This window comes from Drosophila gunungcola, chromosome 3R (assembly GCF_025200985.1).
Source record: "Drosophila gunungcola strain Sukarami chromosome 3R, Dgunungcola_SK_2, whole genome shotgun sequence".
Classification (NCBI taxonomy): Eukaryota; Metazoa; Arthropoda; class Insecta; order Diptera; family Drosophilidae; genus Drosophila; species Drosophila gunungcola.
Window position 1 is genome coordinate 16,595,393 of NC_069139.1, and position 20,051 is coordinate 16,615,443.

The 20,051-nt window shown below is 37.4% G+C and overlaps 1 protein-coding gene across 1 annotated transcript in view; it reads right to left on the reverse strand.

Moving 5' to 3' along the window:
• The window catches only part of LOC128266512 (hemicentin-1), a 59,335-nt gene that overhangs the window by 21,311 nt on the left and 17,973 nt on the right, over nucleotides 1-20,051 (reverse strand). The window contains exons 2-9 of the mRNA XM_053003084.1: nucleotides 18,879-19,002; nucleotides 18,663-18,786; nucleotides 18,501-18,585; nucleotides 17,553-17,663; nucleotides 10,783-10,983; nucleotides 7,029-7,180; nucleotides 6,826-6,970; nucleotides 2,998-3,128 (exon numbers count right to left, since the gene is read on the reverse strand). Of these exons, the coding sequence (XP_052859044.1) occupies nucleotides 2,998-3,128; nucleotides 6,826-6,970; nucleotides 7,029-7,180; nucleotides 10,783-10,983; nucleotides 17,553-17,663; nucleotides 18,501-18,585; nucleotides 18,663-18,786; nucleotides 18,879-19,002 (1,073 nt within the window). The remainder of the gene's footprint in view (nucleotides 1-2,997; nucleotides 3,129-6,825; nucleotides 6,971-7,028; nucleotides 7,181-10,782; nucleotides 10,984-17,552; nucleotides 17,664-18,500; nucleotides 18,586-18,662; nucleotides 18,787-18,878; nucleotides 19,003-20,051) is intronic.

Here is a 20,051-nt window from a genome sequence, read left to right on the forward strand (position 1 = left end):
TAGCGTTACTTTATACTTTTCTTGAACGTTTTTGAAATAATAAATTATAAAACAATTTATAACCTCATAAAGAACGTATGTTTTTTTGTTTTCTATTCACTAAAATCTGAGTTTTTTAGTGAGACAATCTCTTGATATATAAAACACAATCTCTTGCAATTTAAGATAAACAACTGATTTTATATCATTATTAGAGAATAAATAAAACTGTCGATATTTGTATTTGAGATATTTTGAATTTCTAAACATAAGTTGCAGATCACAACGGTACAAAATAAAAATTTAAATATAATAAAAATCAAACCAAATAAACAAATTTTAATTTGTAAGCTTACAAAAGGTTAAAACCATGAACAAACTGTTATTCAATTATCAATTTTATTTTATACACATGTATTTGCTAGCCTTAAACTTGCAGTTGATAACTGAGTATAGGATATGAAAACATTTATTTAAATCAATGTAAATTTCCAAGTGCCTTTATGGTCCAACCAAGCATTGCCATTTGCCTTGTGGAACTATGTAAATATTCCTGCTCAAGTTGCTGGAAAACACTAAAGTCGTTTCCACCGACTTTGTTCTCTAATCAAATTTTCCGGCTATGTTTGCTATTTCTGCGGTTCCTGACGCAACTCAGATAAATGCCAGTGTGTGGGCCAAATAAGTTTTGCTGCCGACGGGACTCGGATTCATTCGAAGCTAGCTGGTTGCTCTGGCAACGATTCTATCGAAGTTCTCTTCCCTTTCCCACTAGCTGTTGTTGTTAATGAACATGTAAAACTTTTACTCGCACGCACACAGACACTCATTGGAGAACTTTCTCCGCTGCTTGTGTGTGAGAGTGTGTGTAAGTTTAATAAAACTAATTGTTAATTTAATTTGCCAGCTCGTCGTTAATTGTCAGCTTGTCTAATTGAATAATAACAGACGAAGACAAGTTGCCTGCTTTCCAATTTCGCCCTGCGGCTGTTCTGCCAAGAAGAATGGTTCAAACCGAATCGATGTGGTGGCAAAACAAAAATTAATTTACTTGTTAACTGTGTGCAACCGAGTTGATATAACTTGATTTGACTTTTAATTGCATTTGCAGGTTGCACTGCTTCTGTCTCTGTCTCTGACGTCGTTGCCAATTAACAATTGACTTTTAATGAACGCCCGACTTGGCTTCTTCGCCTTCACTTGGTCCAAGTCATTTGCAATTTTCTACTTGGCCTTGAACTCATTACGCATACGCCATGTGCACAGCTCGACCAAGTGTGGCTGTCTGTCTAACCTCTCTGCCTTTGTCCATGTTTTACTGTTTTCACAGTGTGTGTTTGGCTTAGTTTCGTATCCATTTCATTTCCATTTTTGCACTGCCGCAGTGAACTTTTATTGTTATGACACTCTGTTAAGGGGAAAAGTTGGAGGACGGAGGGAAAGTGTCGGGAATTTCACGCTGAGCTGGCTGAATGTAAGTGACGATTGCCAACTAACTAACTAACTGTGCTGCTGTCGCTTTCTGGCTTGTTAGCCAGTCATTCATTTTCTTTGTCCCGTTTAAAGAGTATTATGCCGTTGTTTTTGAACATTAAAAATAAATATTAAATGGAAAATCTGCTTCTGTTAAGTTTATAACCATATCAAAACTAGAGCTATTGTTAAATCTGTTTTTTTTTTTGCCATTATCAATTTTAGCACTCAAAAATAATTTAAAATAAATATTAACTATTATTAACTGTTTTGAAGAATTCTATTTAAAAACTGTTTTTCATTTTGTTAGGGTATTTAGGTCACGGTTTAAAGTTAGTTTTCTTTTGAAAATTCTGCTGTCAGTTCATTTGCATTTAACATTGACTTCTAAAGCTCATTGATTGCCCCTGTCTTCTCCCAGACGTTCAATTTCCCTGTACCCCCTATATAATTACCATTTTGTTCGATGTAAGATAGACTATAATGGAATCAGCACTCGAACCAAGCCATCCCATTGTATGACGGTTAAATTATTATTTCATATAAAGTTTTTATCTACCTACCCTCAAGCCTGCGCTCATGTCTTGTGGAAGTTCTTTTGTACTAAATATCCTTCGTTGGCCGCCCCCTACTACGTAAAAGTTTTTGGTCGTCTTCGAGTATTTGTATTTGCTTATTGTTGTTTTCGGTAAAAGTTATGGCTAAGTTGTGGGTTTTGCTGTTGCCGTTGTTTAGCTTAGCTCTTTGTTTGGTCATGTACTTCATTGCGAATGAATTCAATTAGCATTCATATTATTCATACACTTGATTCGTTTCTTGTACGGCATTGAATAACATTTATTTGGCAGCCATTGTTGCTGCTGTGGTGAGAGGTTTTTGCGCTTCTACTAATAAACAAATGATTTGCCTTGTAAACTTGTACGGACTCCCGAAATTCTTCCCATGCCAAAGCCCTGTCTTATGCCAGCCACTTGACTCAATTGCCTTAAAATAATTGGCCAATAATTCAGTAAAAATGACCACTTAATTTCGGTTTCATAATATTTAGTCGGACGGAGGCTCGTGTGTAAGAGAAGCACGCCAATGTCTTGGGAATTGCCGGAAGTTTGGCAATTGTACGCTCAATTGCCTTGAGTGCAACATTTGAAGTATGTTTGAAGGTCAGCAAACAGAGAAAAATAGTCATTATATAATATATAATAGAATATTTATATATATTTGTCATATTTTTACATTATTTTTCGTTTAAAGATCTCTTGTATAACTAGTAATAAGTGTTATCTTTACCTACAAAATATTATAAATTAAAATCAATACTGTTATAGAAAATATTTTTGTTTGTGTATTTAAACAATAGCTTAATGTAAAAAAAAATATATATCTTATATGACACTAAAAGGTATTTTTTGCTAAAAGTTTACTCTACACTCTAGACCGCACTCTTCCTTTTCGCTTTGTATCTGACTCAATAAAAAGAGCTCTTCTATTTCTAACAGCCCTTCATAAATATTGCAAGTCAAGGAAAGTTTTTGTTTGCTCACTTACATTATGCTTCCATACAACTTTATAAGCAGCCGGATTTGCATGCACTTTACACTCGAAGTAAACATCATCGCCTTCCTCGATATCCTCCGGATTTAGATTGGAGCCCAGGTCCAGCTGCAAGGTGGGAATGACTGCAAAGAAAGTGGTGAAGAAAAACGAAACACTGAATGAAACATTGTATTTCATTGACTAAGGCTGAGACTTAAACTTGGATTGGGATTCACTCGGAGGAGAGTCCATCAAACGTAATTTGCTGTTTTGGACAATTTTTCAACTCGAGTCCAAGACAGACATAAAATGGGTGGGAAAAGGGGGTTAATCCCGGCTTATCCGTGATTAGCGTCGCTTCGTCTTCGCCTTCGCCTTCTATCTGTCGGCTCTTTGCCACCTTCCACTTGTTTATTATTATTTTGCACATTGTTTTTGGCAACTTTACCTAGTCCTAGTTTTGGTCTTGGGTCTCTGGCCGCTTAGTGTTTCTGCCTATTTCTTTTTTGCTTTCTGGGGTGGCACGTTCTATGAGCAAGTTTCTTTAAGCCGATTTTGTCTTTTGAAAAGACTTGTTAATGAAAATGAAAAGTGCTTTAACACACACCATCCCAGAAATGGAATGAGAATGTACGTAAACCGAATGAAGGGGTATGGAAGGGGGAGTGGCAAGGACAATGAGGACAGGAAGAACGAGTCAAAGCTGTTTGCATAATTTAAAGACTTTTCTCGCTGCTCCAGCCTCGTCCCGTCCCACTCATTGTGTCTATCTTTTTCCCGCTCAACAAGTTCATTAGCGATGACTTTAAGCCGGCACAGAAAACTAAACAGAAACGAAAGGACGAAGGAAATAGAGGATTTGCACTCGGAAAAATGAGGTTGTCTTTAAGTGATTTAAATTTAAACCATTTCAAAGGTTTAACATTAATTTCAGGGTGTAAAAATATTTAGTATTTATTTATTAATAAATATATAAACTTTTTGTTTATAAATTTGATTGAAATAATTTTAAAAGGAATAATTTGTGTCTTCTAAAATATTAATAGAAACTTATACTTTAATAATAATGTAATGTAGACTTGTTAAGAAAACCAAAACATTTTCCCGTTTAAAATAAGTACTAGAATTATTTTAAATAGCCTAAAGTACTAACAAAAATAGAACAAGCCGCTTAATATCCTGCTTAAATCACAATAATTAAAATTAAATTATATAACCCCCGCATATTTTTTTCATCTGCATAATGACAGCTAGACGTTCTCCGAAGGAAGCTCCAAGTGGCTGGCAGGCCACACTGTTGCGGTTAGGATGGGCTTAAGTGGTAATAACTGTCACTGGCCAAGCTGGCCAACTACGTCGGGCTAATGCGTTTTATGGTCCTCCATCTCGGTGACCCCTGACCCAGCCCACCCACCGATCCCTCGTGGAGCGATTGTCCCGAAAACCAGAGGAAAAACCAAAGCAAGCCCGTCCCAGTCGTAACTGCAGCTTAACGTAACGACTTTTGAGTGCCAGTGGCACATTATGCTTCAGCTGCAGTTGCAATAGGAAGGACTGCATCTGTGTGTTTACCACTGTGTGGGTGCTTGTGTATGGGTGTATGAGTGTGGGTGAACTCTGTCATTGTCCTTTGCACAAAGTTGAACCAGTTCTCGTTAGCAGTCTTTAAATTGATTCCACTAGCCTCTGCTGGCATATAAATTGCATTAAGCTTAAAGCTTATTTTCCACTTCTATTCCTTTATATCCTTCCTGGGGTAATTTAGTTGTATCGAAAAGTTTGAAAATCATTTTAGGTTTAATAAAAAACGGAGAGACTATTTAATGAAGACACAAGCTATTTAAAAAAAACCAACAAATTCTAGAGTACTTATAATCAAATCTAGAAAAAAATCCTAATTTATTTGTAAATATTAATTTTTACAACCTAATAAAACAAAATAAATGCTAATGCTTATCTCAACCCTGATATTTAAAAAGTCTCCAGTCCGTAATTTTTTTGAAATCAAAATCTGCCTCGTCATTAAGTTTATTGCGGATATGTCTAACATTTTTGTAGGCCTGTCTTTTCCTGTTGATTTAATTTTGCTGAGCCTAACCGGAGTTGATTGTCTGGAAAATAAGAGGGCTGTCTGCGCTGAGGTGCTCGGATTAAGATATTAGAGATAACTTTTTTATGGCCCCGGCTAAATGTGATGTAATATAATGAGAAAATTATTGGCAGCGTCAACTTCAACCTGCCCCATCTCAACTCTGGTAGCAGTCGACACTGCATCAACTTTTCAATTTACCCCCGACGCAGGAGGCAAACAAAGAACGCGCTTAAAAAAGACACAAAATCTTTTCGTGGCAACGAAAAAAGGTTGGGGGCCGGGAAATATGAAATCTCAGAAAGTGTCAGGAGCAGGAAAACGGAGGGGGTCCAAAATATTTTAAGCACGCTATAAACATGTAAATGAGCATGGAAATTGAAATTGTTATCTAATTTTTTATATCAGCGCTCGCGCAGAAGCTGCGCCCGATTCTTTTGCACAAGACAGCACTGGGATAAAATCTTAGCATAAAATCAAAAGCCATAATTGTTTTGACTGGAATTTCGTCTCGTTAATTTTACTACAAAACTGTAGAATCATACTTACAAAAAAAAAGTGTAAATTCACTGCTTCAAAACATAATTTTTTATTAAAATATTTTATATTATATAAGGCAGAAAAATGTTGTACCCTGATTTGAAGGCAAGCATTTCTCCCAGTGCATCATCTGCAGCCAAACGGGGGAGCATCCCCATCATCGCCGCAGCACCGAAAGGAGTAAAAGTTTCAATGGCATTGGGGAACAACGAGGCGGCAAGCTTTTTAGATAATAGACGTGGCAACTGTTTGCCCAAGACGCTGTCGTCACAGCCCAGAAGATGAGGACACGAGACCCCAAGACTATTGAAACATTAAGGGCTATCCGCGCATATGTGCGGTGTGTGGGTGTGGCTTTAAGTGAGCTTTCCGGCTTTTCGTGGGTGTGTGTGCACAAGTTTCTTGGCCACGCGCGTTTTTAATATTTTGCCATAGACATTTTATTAACAAACTTTACCCCCAGCACATTGTTGACGCGGCCCATAAAACAAACGTTTGACATACGAGCCGTTGGAACGCAAAAAAAAAAAAAAATGAATTGTATTATGTAAAGCCCGCCAATATTTGGAACAGAGTTCCGAAATCCCGCTTCCAGCCCGTCCTGTCACTTTGGCATTGGTATGCAAAACAGTATTGATTCCCCAAAGGACATGGGCGATAAGCGGTTGACATAGTTTATGGGATCGCACGAGAACCAGAACGAGGGCCCATCGATGGTTTATGGGGCACTCATAAAGCAGCGGCATATGTCAAAACGGGCTGTTATTAAAGCGGAATGGGCAGGTTGTTCCTGGTACACAAAATATTCCGGCAGAACCGTATACAATGTTTTAAATTGATTTTAAGACCGAAAAAGGAATTAGGTAGGTTACCTAAATCTAGAAAACAGAATTAAGACTCTAAAAATTTATTAGTTGTTGCATACAACAAATACATTTGGGTTGCTCAAGAGTTTGATAATTATTGATTATATTTAAAATACTCTACGTGTAAATACTTTGTTGGTAATTACCGCATTTATAACTGATGGTCAGCAAATAGCCAGTTTAACTATCTTTACTCTTTTAAATAAAATCAGGATTTATGAAATGTTTTCGCTTAAGATTTTTGCAACCGTAACAACGGATTTTTAATAGGCTTAAATAATATGTTTCAGTATCCATTATTTAATTGATGAAAAACATATTTTTTTCAATGTTATATATACTCACAGAAAACATTTAACTTCATGGCCGTTTCTCGGATGCCATTCCGTACGAGCTCATTGGTTGCTCGGCAGGACAATGCCTTGCCATGATCCTCTCTTGTGGGTGTGATCGATAGCACCGAAGTGCTTACATTGCCATCTTCAGAGACCTTTTTAAAATTAATCAATTAATTTGTGAGTAAATAAGAAAATATATTTACCAATTACCTTCTGACTGTGGCCATGTAGTTCGAGGTTGCCCATCCACCAGGTGATTTTGGCCGGCGGCCTCGATCCGATCGCCTGGCATTCGATCTCGTACTTTCGATCTGCTGACATCGGCTGGTTGTTGAAGCTGATTTCCACCAGAAGAGGACGCACTGCAATGCAAACAGTTTGTTTATAAACGCACATTAATTTCCATCCGTAATTTATTTGCTTAAATGACATTTAAGGTTGGTTTTTACTTTCTCCACCCCTGACGCTTTTTTGGTTTTGTTTTACGATTTCTGCGTTTTGTTTGGTGCGGCAGCAGCTTTTTGTTGATTTATTCAAATTGTGTGTGAAAAATCGAAATCGAAATGGAAATGGAAATGGAAATGACAGGCAATGCAATTAAAATTAATTGCAGCAAATTACGATCGCCACCAGCAACAGCAATTGCAGCAAGAAAAACTGGAGAGTGCAACAATGTCGAGTATAGGGCAGCAAATATTTCTGTTTTCCATAAAGGGGCGCATTATATGAAATGATAAATGTCAGTGGAATAAGGCAAAGGCAAAGCAACCGACACAAATCGAGGAAAAGCATCTGAAATTTTTGTCCACATCACCCAATACATTTTCAACTTTATTTAAATATATATTTTTGCAGGAAAACAAGAGACCTCTACAATTATAATTGTATAAAAATCTCATTAAGGTCGTTCGTTCCGCTTGCCTAAGTTCACTGAAAACTTTAAAAAGCTTAACGCGAATATATCGTTTTCGAATTGCAATGAATGACTGTTTAATATATAATTGGCTTATGGGCGATTGTCCAATTGGTAGTTTACAAACAATGCATTACATTTCAGCCAATAAATATTCATGCAATTACATTTATGTAATTTGAATATTTGTTTATAATAATGCTGACAGCAAATTGTTTGTCCACAAAATTGAAAATTGGGCAAACAAATAAACGATAACAAACGTAATTCTTTTTTTGCCACCCTAATATGGTCACGTAACGCTTTAGAGTCCAGGTTCATTATCAGCATTACACAATTTTCCATCATTATCACTGTCATTGCGAATGTTTTTGTGCTTCCCACCTTTATTTATTTGTTGCGTTTTGGCGCATTCATGGAAAATTATAAATTACGCTCTTTGGTTTTCAGTTGGAAAGTGCTAACAAATACTAAAATATCGTTTGATATTACTCTTTTGCAATATATTTATTTTTTGAAACTGTTTAATATCTGGTTTTTAAGAGACTTATTAATATTAGACATATATATTTACAAGCCCATAAACTGATGAAAGGGTAACGTTTTACAGATACCTTTAATAATATATTGATACATTTCCTGTACTTTAATAAGTTAAGCCAACTGTTGTTACTTTCTTCTGCTTATTTTTACATTTGTTGCGGTTGGAGCGAATTTAATGCGTTAATTTAAAGGCGTATGACATTTCAGTTAAGCCCAAATGCGATAATAAAAAAGGAAAACCAAAAGAGAGGCAGAATGAGAAAGAGAAACATGCAACTATCTACAATTTTATTTATTTCAATGCCTTTTTTGCCCGTGCATACATTACAATAATATTCTACTTTTTATTGTTTTCGGAGGCAATGCGGTTGTTGTTGCTGCTGCAGAAACGCTTTATTGTAATTAAATTAATTATGCACATTTGCATTGGAAAATCATTTAAATGTTTAATTAAAAGCACTACACCAGAGAGCATAGAGGACCAGCCCCAAGGCCCTGATTCGCGACCAATAATGCAAAAATATCATTTAAATTGTAAATTCAAATTTCCTGAAGAACTTTCAAATACAAAAGAAGTTTAAATATTTTCAATACCAAATTTCTATTTTGATTGCGATGGTTTTGCATTTAAAATTTATGATTCCAAGCCCCAAGGAAACCTAAGCTTGCAAGAAAATGATAAATGCAGAGGGAACATTTTAATTCAATTTAATGCTGCATTTCGGGTTCAACCAGCCCTTTTGGGAGCTGAAACTGAGTGCTAATGAGGAACTCTCATAACTGTATTGTGAGGGGGACTGAGTGTCGTGACGGGCGTAATCTAATTGTTAGTGGCCATAAAATTAACTAATTACGGTCGTACTTATTATACAACTGCCCTCTTTCCCATGCCCATATTCTGTCATTACACGCAATGCTAACAAAAAATAGCAGAATTTGTGTAAAGGAAAAGTGAAAAAACCTGGTTAAGTCCACAACTACTATTTTCATTTCAAGGTCATTTGTTAAACGCAGTATGCGGCTGTGGCCACATTAGTTGACTAAGTTATCGAAATTCCACAGCCTCATCTTAAGCATTCCTTATTGGCGTGTTAACTTTTATGTCCCTGCAAGTGCGACATATTCTTATGCTCCCAATATTTGCCCCAACTCAAGGCAATAATATCAAATTTGCGCATCACCAGCTGCTGTCGCGGAAACATTTCAACATTACTTTTCGGGTACTGGGAGCCTGAGTAGGAATTGACGTCCAATTGCTTTGGCGTTTTGAGAGCCATGACAGACGCGCCTAAGTGCCATAAAATTCTATGGCCAATCTTTGGCTGTTAGCGCAATGCCATGGGCCTAATAACCTAGCATCCAACATAATATTAAAGAACAAGGAGAATTAGTAAAGTTGGCGCCATGAGAAGGAACTTAAAGACGAGTTTCGATGTTTTTGGACCTGATGGTATAAAAAAAAATCGATTAAAGTTTTTAGACTTAAATTGAACATTAAACGATAATTAGCCTTCTATGGAAGTTAAACATATTTAGTAATAAACTCGTTTTCCGAATTATGAACATATTTAATAGGGGCATCATAATTGCCATTTATTTGGTTTTCGTATCGAAAGCTTAACTTTCCAATGCATTTTATTTATCCCCTTCACCCATTTGAAAATTAATTTTTGTCACTACAAATAAACTTGCAGCAAAGCAGATTTTCCTAATACAAATCTCCTAGCCACGCACACTCGCTGACAAACACACAAAATGGGCAACAACTTAATTCAATTTAACAATTTGCATTGCTCCTGCCCGTGGAAAGCGTACAGAAGGGGAATTTTAAAAATTGTCACAAAATAATAAATCCATTCGGGTCATGTGCAGTCCACTAACCTGAACGTAACTTCTATATTAATAAAAACACTGAGTTCGATATGGTTCGGAAGCGTACAATATGTGCCAGGTCAGAGGCCATGGTAAATGGAATAAGCTACGCACAGGAATTTCTGTTTTCCCTATTCTGTGCATATTTTTTTGGCATTCGGGTATCGCATGCAATGTTTCTGCTGTTGCCGCTTGCATTTTGTTATATTTGCATAAGCCATTTTATTATCTATTTTTTCCTACTCAGCCTCTCTGGGTTCTTTCCTACTTTTTTGGGGTGGCTGGCAGTTTGTTTTTATCTGCACAGCTATTTGTTAAAACTTTTATCGCAACGCTTAAAAGCGACCAAAAAAAATAAGAGCTTTGGTAAAAAAAAAAGTGAAATAAATACAATAAATAAATAAATTGTTTGGCAAAACGCTTTTAGCACCATATTTGGGTCGCTTAAACTCGATTCAGTGCAGACAGTGTTTTCAATTCACTAACACCTTTAAATTGGAAAAGAAATACACAACTTATATTTTGAATAAATTCCATGAATACAAACTAGACTCTCAAGACTCTCACTCACTGATTGACTAGCGTTAAAGAAAAGTATTTTTGTTTTAATTTTACAAACAGCAGTCTTATACTTACGGTAGAGCTCAATGGTTATGTTGGTGGCCACATATTTCTTGTGGAAATTGCTGGCCTGGCAGGTGTAGACCGCATGTTGGTGGATTCGTGACAGGTTGCGAACCACCAGTTTGCTGTTGATGGCGCCGTCGTATGTGTAATCGACAACGCTGTTCTGCAGCTGCCCATTCATCAGCCAGATGACAGTCGGTGGCGGAGAGCCTGCAAAAATATTGTTTAAATTATTTATAAATATACTGTAATTTATCAATTTTTTAGTGCTTATTTCGTAAGTGTTTCAGAAGCTTTAGCTTGTTCCCAATCCTCAAATAATTTATATAATATTTTATAATATATAAAACAGGTTATTCTTCAGTTACGGAACTTTTCCATGGAAAATAAATTCACTAGACAACTGTCATTCCTCAAACTCTATCCTACCTGGGTTAAAGAGCTCGTTATAATCTATCCTTAGAACCTCTAATTTAGTTGGCTGGTGGGCAATTTTAACTTGAAACCACAGTGCTGCAATCGCTGAGGAGTGGAGTCCACTTAAATCAACACACAGACGTACAGCTACATTACTCATACGCAGCGTGCGGCACTTGGCCGCTTTTAACGACTTCAACTTAATCAAGCGCTGAAATTAGCTTTTGTGTGCGTATATGAGCGCACATTAATTTAATAGCAACGGGTGGTCGGTCACTAACACAACTCAAAGGAGAGAAAATAATACACTGAACAAAAATAATTTATCAAACTTAAACTGCAACTTAAAGGATAAATAGAGGGGATTCATTGAGTTCCATTTTTTATTTTAAACAGGATGTCATTTAACTAAACATTATATAATAACAAGAGTTCTCAATACTTTTCTGCCAGTGTCAGAAGTTGACACAAATAAATTCTCTGACATGCTTGTTGTATATTTTTATATTATTACTTAGTTATTGCGCAAAATGCTTGATGAGTAGTCATAAAGAGCAATGCGACTGAACAAGTGCCATTAAATCCACCTGGAAATTCACTAAAACTAAGCCACGGATGGGCCAAAAACTGCACTTGATATGTTTGAAAAATGTGTCGCACACTCACATATAGATTTTCATATACGTATGCGGATATACAGAGAGGTAAACGCACATTACTTTGATTAATAACTGCCATTTGGTAGAGTTTTATGTTGTTTATGAAAATATTTCACATACTAGCAGAAGGCCCTCTGTGTGTGAGTGTTTGTACTGGAGTAGATTAGCGCATATGTAGCAAGGCGGCTTAATGGTTGCCTGTGATTTATTGGCCTCTCCTCCAGCAAAAATACATCGAAAAAAACGTCACAAAAAACAATTGAAGAGCCAGGGAAAACGCAAACAAAAAGTACGGTTGTGCATTGCAATAGTTCGCTGTCTTTTAAGCATTTAAAGCCCTGCTGTTTTTCAGAGTTTTATGACTCTTGCTTTCACTTTAAACCCAGACCAAGTTTGCTTGCAAGAATCAGGTGATGTCTGCTGTATATTAATGTCAACATAAGGTGCCACAGCCAACGCAAACTCCCACGCACACACCAGAAGCTGACTTGCATTTACTCTCCACACAAACAAACACAAAGTTTGCACTAGTTTTTTACTCTTTCGCCTTGGTTTCCTTTCTTTTAGCCTGCATTTCCTACCCTTACCAATGGCATATCCAAAAAGTAAGCACTAAAATTCTTACTTTTACTGGACTTAAACTGACTTTTGCTTGCGATATAAGCAAATATAATATCTATTTTTGAAATTTATTAAACATTTCACTTCTTATTTTTTTTTTTGTATTTTTAAAACTATCAAGGAATTAAATACTAAGAACTGTTTTTTCTTTATCAAAATATTATGTGATTTATAGTGCGGATTTAATACAACTTTAGAGAATTTTAAACAATGGTTTACTTACTACGAAGACCCAATAAGAACTATACCTTTTACAGAGTATTTTTGCCAACATTCCTCAAAAAACCACGCTCCTCTATTTTATTTCTTTTTGCTTTTTTGCCAAGTGCTTTGCCATTTTTAGAGCAGGCATCAAAAAACGGGTTTTTGTGCCAGGCAGCAGAAAAGCAGTAGCCGTAGCGGCAAGAGCGACATTAGCATTTCTTTGCCATGTCCACCTGGCGTGCTCCTGCCCTCCTGCCCACCCGCCAGTCTGCCCACCAGCAACAGCCACACCCACTTCCTAATGAGCAGCAGCATTCAAATGCGTGCCAGTTTTTAGCGTTTCCTTTCGGCGGAGACTTTAAGCCGCTGCAAGCCAAGTCCGACTCACTTATGCACTTTTGCACACACGTTACCAGAGCTCAAAAAGTCCTTATTTCTGGTTTCGCATTGTTCTGTTCACGGACATTACTCAGAAATGCACAGCGGGAAGAAAATACACCACTTGGTATTTCCAAATACCTATGTTAATCAATTGAAATTTTAGTCTATAAAAAAGTTTAAAACAAGTCATAATTGTAGTTTTCTCATATGATACTATTTGGCTTATGATATCTAATGGGGAAATTATTCTGATAGTGTTATTAAATATAATGCAATGTAAAAAACTTTCTATTGATTTACTTTGATTTATAACAAATATATTAAATCAAACACAGATGATAAAAAAGTACTGTTTAAAGTTTTTATTTATTTTTTTCCTGTGGAACAAACAACTGAGAGCCAGAGACACACCCTTCAACATGCACATGAAAACATAGACCATGTGCTTTAGTTATGCAATGCTGAAATATTTGCTTGTTTAGTTTTGCATATCTTTACATCTCCTGCATCTGCTTTGGCTTTGGATTTGACTCGGGTGAAAGAGATACACTGCTAAAAACTCGAGTGCGGTGAAGGGACCACGCAAACAAAGCCTCTAAGAAATAGAAGAAACAGTAGCAAAAATTTAGGACTCGTGATAGTAACAAAACAGTAAAAGGAGGAAGCTCTGCCATGCCACATAAATATATTTTATGTTGTTGTCTTTGGTACGCTTTCTGTTTATTCAGTTCGCAATTCCTCGGACTCGATCCTTTGTGTGCTCTTTGGCATTTGACCTTTTGTCCAGAGAGGAAGCTGTAAAATAAATTTAAAACTTGCTGGCTTCGGGGTCCTTTTATGAAACAACAGAAGTTTCCACCTTCAATCGTCAATTGTACTTTGTTTATGAAGTAAGCCGTTGAATGTTATTAAAAGTAGGGCAGTAAAAAAATATAAGACGAAAGAGAAACTTATTTGTCTAATGATTGTGAAATCTTTAAAACGAACCAAAGGTAATTACCGATACTTTCAAGGTTTATACCACTTACGGCACCTTTTCAGAAAAACCATAATTGGAAAGTAAATGAAGTGGAAATTATGCAAGCTTTTGTGGCAGACAACACATTTTTCTTCGTCCCCGCCGTCTTCTTAAGTATTTCCCTCGTCCTATGGTTCCTATTTTGCTTTAGTAAATAACTTGTGTTGTTGCACTTCCGTGCTCCAAAATGCGCCACAACAGCGCAACAACAATAGTCGTAATAATAATAATACCAACAGAAAAAAAGTGAGGAGAGAAATTTTTATAAAAATGCACACAATTTTGTACTCGCCAACCTGCCTAGAACAACAACAGCTAGCACAATAACAATATGGCCAACGCTCACTTTGGCCAAAGCGGAAAACGCCTGCACTTCCGTTTGACACACAGAGCGAAAAAATAGAAAAGGGGCTAAAAGCCATTTTTAGCACACTTTTGCTGTGCAGTAATTTTTAAAGGGTATATGAACTCTTTGGTTGACGATAATTTCTAGCCAGGAATAAAAGAAAAGTTTCCAAGTTAAACAATTTTCATACTTTCGAAAATAACAAGCTTTTATTCCGCATAATAATATTCTTTTGCTGTATTATATGAAATAATTTGTCAAGGGACCGTGTTTTAAATTTCAGAAGATCAGAGGGTAACCGATATGCTAAACCAAAATGTCCCTCTTCGGTTTAGTTGATGCTTTCGACCGCAAACTGGCGCTTTCAATATACTATGTGCTCCGGAGAGTTGCCGGATAAAGGATGAGATGGGGTATTGGAGTCAGGGGCAGAAACCACCGTGTGTAAAATTCATGACGTGCAAAAGAAGGCAACGCTGAATATTATGCATTAGTGGCCACGGAAGCCCGGGGCTTTCGCCCATTTTCCCCCTGACTTCCAATGCCAGCGCACAATGGCTGCCCCCAGTTCCAATGTATATATTCTTTATGATTTGGATGGGGAAACTCGGGGAAGATTGGTAATTTTTACAACCCACACAGACTGTGCTGGTTTATAACTTCATTTCGCTCCCCATTTCCCTGGCGTTTTTCGGGACTGGCGTGTCGCGCTCATTTGCAATTGTGGCCCACCTCCTAGGCTGCAATAAAATTTACTGCTCCTTTGTCGATTTCGCACACTCTTAAGCCCAAACTGGCTAAAACCTCCCCGCCATCCATCCACCGGCCGTTACCATCCTGGGTCGCTCCTTTCTCATCGCCTGCCGCTTTTGACTTACTTCTGCTGATTGCACTTGTTTAAGTGGCAACTTTTTCAGCACTTTATGCCCTAGCCCCTTCCTTGCTGCTGGCTTTTGTTTTGGCCACAGAATTGCAATTTCTGTAATGGACATTGCATGTTGAATGCCAAAGCCCTGACCACACCAGACCCAAAACAGAACACTGCTAAGAATGGAAACGGAGATGGTGCCGGACTGAGCATAATGTCAGCATTGGCCTGCAATTTATTTCCGCCCGCTGTTTAAGATTTCAGTAGGACGGCAAGCATTTTCAATTTCACACCATTAACAAGTTGTTCCAACATAATTGGGATGTTCAGCGGTTTAGGGAAGGACCTGTTCTATTAAAAAATAATAGTCTCTTTGTGCACTAAAAGAAACTGAATTAATTCATGGAAAAGTTAAATTTTTACTGAATCAAACCATTTCCTAGGACATGGTGAAAGTTCTAATAGAATTTTTCAAAAAAAAAAAAAACAAAAATAACATTTTCTAAACTAACCTTTTTAATGATTTCAGTTATAGCTTTATAAGTTATCAAATTTGTAACATTATAAATATTTTTTGGAAGTCAAAATTTTTTGTTCAATTTTTTTTTTTTCAATTTGTTTTATTAAATGATGATTTATACTGTTTAAAGCTATGATAATAAGATTCAAAATATTATTCAACCTAAACAATGGAAAGAAATAGTGGCACACAGTGCAACTAAATAATATTTTAAGCTATTTAGCTTTCTTTGTTTATGCTGTATATTTTTACTAATATAATTTTGTTAGAGTGCAGCCCTTTTCCTTACAACTCGGATCAATTTGTTCGTTTAAACTGTCAACGAGCCTGACCACACATACTACCATGCTCCCCTCAATTTCTACGAGTTTTAAGTATGTACTCCAATTGCTTTCTCCGCTCCTTCGCTCATTTGCCAACATCAACAGACTTCCTTTTGCCTTGTCAACAACTTGCTTGTCCCATCCACCCTTCCGCCCACCACATCCAAATGCCCCCCCATCTCGTATGTATTCACATCTGTACATTGGCAACATTTTCCTTGCCCCCATTTAATTGGCACATACAACATTTTGAGTGCCCAATTTTCGTGCTTTCTTTTTTTCCATCCCACAGTTACCCCTTTCGCGGCAACCACCCAACAGTTCCGGCCAAAAAACTACTGACCAGTTAACAGTTGCCGGGCAGTTTCAAGTGCAGTTTGCTTGCTTGGTGATTTATTTTATGTCAACGTTGACATGTCAAACCATTCAAAGTGGTTTCACTTCCGCCCAGACCCAGAAAACAAAGGGGAGTACGCAGCGATAAAGCACGCGATTGTCGTTGCCTGCTGACATACTTATGTCCAGCACTGTGACGGCTTCTGGAGAAAAAACAGCTCTGGATTCTCGAATTCCGACTCTCGGTCTTGACTGAGTCCGCTAGCAGCCTTGTATTTCTCGGGGATTTAATTCGATCACCCAATCTTTATTTTGGCTCTCACCAACAACAATTGACTTAAGGGTTTTGTGGGCGACTTTCTGATTATACACAACGAGAAAAGGATTTAAAAGTATATCAGTTATTTTGTCATTAGTTGTCCATATATCAAATAAATTTTATCTTATTTAAGAGATTTTTAATAACTTTGTTAAGGAAATAAAGGGTTATAATAAAAGCTGCACTTGGAAATGAATACTTTTTAAAAACTATTGTCCGTAACAATAACCATTTAATTTAAGTTAAGTTTAAGTTCCAAGTTTTTTTCTCCGTTTCCTCGTTGTCAACGGATCGCCCTGGAAATCAGCGATAACAAAGGCTGTTGACGATGGCGGCCCCTCCCGTTTTCCATTGACATTTTCTTACTCTTGAGCATTTTTAATCCTTTTGTTAAGGCGACACATTTGCGAAATGTACTTGGCTTTTTGCCTCAAATAGCCTTTCAATTTCTGTTTCTCAGACTTTTCTGTTCGCTTTCTTTACAATTGAACTTTACATTCCCCACCCGCCGCCTTACTTATTGTTTTTGTTTATGCTCGCGCCATTGTTTGCATGCCAACAAAACTTAGTTACCCACTCCCGGCCACTGGCGCGATTTTAATTTTTGATTGTGTTCGTGCCGGATACTTTTATGTTTTTACATCCACTTGTAAAGTTTAATTATCGATTGCATTTTATAGAGCCAGCAATTAATATTTTATTTCGCTGAAATAATACTGCCCCACATCCAGTTCTAAAAGTTTTCGATCAGTATTCCTGTGACTTACCTCCGTAGACTACGCAGGTCACTTCCAGGCTGCCACCCTCTTCATAAGGACCTGCCCTTGAATCTATTCGCAGGCGACGCTCGTTGAAGATAATTGGCTCCGTCGGCGGCACTGAAAACAAAATAAAATTAATTTATTACGACTGTTTAACAATTTAAAATTTTAAACAGTCCCAAATCAGAAACAATTTGACATTGTCAAAAGCAATGCAAAGGCAAATTTATACATCGCTTTTACTCAAATTGTAAATTGTAAGTTTTGCGGCTAACCGAAAAATCATTTCAGCTAATTTATGTGCAGTTCGTTTGCTTCAGTATGTGTGCGGACGAAATAAATATTAATTGCTTTTATAATCGTTTCTGTCTGGCCATGTTTATTTATTTATGCGAATGTTGATTTTGTATGCACGTAGATTGTTTATGTATTTATTAGTGGTTTTTATATTTAAAACGGTCAAAATAAAAAAAATATTTTAGTTGGGAGTTGAGTTGGCTAAACAGAAATGGATCTGATTTTTAGATGTTTGTCTCTGCAGTTTGGCTATCTTTTTGTATATAAAATGAGAAAACATTTCGATTTGAGATACTAACACCTCCAAAGGACGCTTTTGTTTATATTGTCCTTTTGTCCTTTGTAAACTGCGTAAGCTTTACTTTTTATTTGATTCTAAATGCAAATAATAATTTGTTCTTTTTCATTAATTCTTTTTTTCATTGCCAGCAAATTTGTTTAGCTTTCTACGCTTTTAGTAATCTATAAAATAAATATATTTCCTTTTCAATTCTAAACTAAAATGCTTATAAATATTGAGTTGCTCATAGTTCTCCTTCAAACCGTTTGACTTTTTGTTAATTGAAACGTATTTAGATCTTATCAAATATTTATTCGTGTGTGAGGCACCCGAAGTATATTGGATTCCTGACATCTTTCGGTTCTGGGTATACGCACCGACAACCTCCAAATTGACATTGCTGTTGCGGGTCTGCGAAAGCTTGAAGTCCACGCGACAGCGAAAGTTGCCCGCATCCTTTTCCTGAAATGAAATTCCAATTATAGAGCGCCGCGCTGTTGACACTCGCGAGTGGCGGGGTGCGGGGGATTGGTTGTTACCTTAACCGGATTTATAATCAATTCCGCCGGCTCCTTGTGCGTGCGAAAGACGGCCCGATCCTCGAGGACCTCCTCGTCCCGCCAGTGCGATGGGGTGCCTGCGTGGGCGCCACGTGTGTCGTAGCTGTCAAAGGAATTGAGATACAGACACAGATACATTTACAGATATAGATACAGATACAGATGCACGAGCTCGTAGCGCCCAGATTGACCTACCTGTAAATGGGTAAATTATTCTTGTACCAAACCACCAGCAGCACTTTGTCGTCGGCCTGGCTGGAACCCACATCACATTTGATTTGAGCCGAGCTGTTCACCAGCACGCGAAGGATTTCGCCATCTGAAAAGGAGATTGGTGAAGAGAAATGTCGTGAGAAAGGAGTCGTCGCTGGAAGTTGGCAAGTTTTATTTCTAAGTTTTTTTTGTTGTGCTGGCAGCAGTCTCTTGGCTGAGAATGGAAGTCAATTTAGCTGGCAAATTGATTTCCAAGTGGCTGCCGCGAGAATTTGTCAAAAAGTGTTCAACAATTGAATTACAGCACATCCCCACACACGCACACACATCAGGAGTTAAGGAGCATTATAAAGTTCTTTAAATTTTGATAAAGTTGTTTGTGCCAGCAACTAGGAAGATATTTCATATTTTCTGGCACCCATTCACGGAAATTCTCTCTGATAAATGTTGCTATTTTTTGGCTGGCAAAGGTCTCCCCTTCTAATTAGCCAAAAGCTGACCAAAAGCTGCCTGCACTCGCACCATTTGGCTAAGCTTTAAAATATCGATCGATCTGCGGCTGTTTGAGATCTGAAAAATGAGAACAAAAAATTGCCGAAAATCACCAAACGAAATCACAACATTCACAGAGAGATGGAAATACCGGGAAAGGGCTATGGCGATGGCGATGAAAAACCAGAAAAAGGGGGGAAAATGCAGCGACAAGCGACCACATAATGCTGCAAAACAAAACAGGAAAGAAACACTACAGCAAAACCCGGCAAAAGCCGTGTGAGGGGCGGCTGAAGGGATGATGTCCAGGGGATAGTGGAAAAGCGGGGCTTAGGGGTGATTACCCAGCCACATGCGGATTACAAAATGGCCGCCATTTTCGTGTTGTTCTGCCCAGTGGCTCGCCGCCCAGTGGTAGTGTGTGCTTATGCGGTAAAAATGCATTGGCAAATGCGTCTGGCTTGTAAAAAAAGAGTCCGGAAAAAAACACATACATACATAGGAAAAAAATAAACCACAAAACTATACTGATCGAAGATCCAATTACCCTGACCTTAAAACTGGCAAACACAAGAAATTGTTTTAATCATTATACACAATTAGTGGTTAAGTTACTTTTCCGTGTGTTCATTAATGAAGATTCAATTATAGTCACTTGGTGGT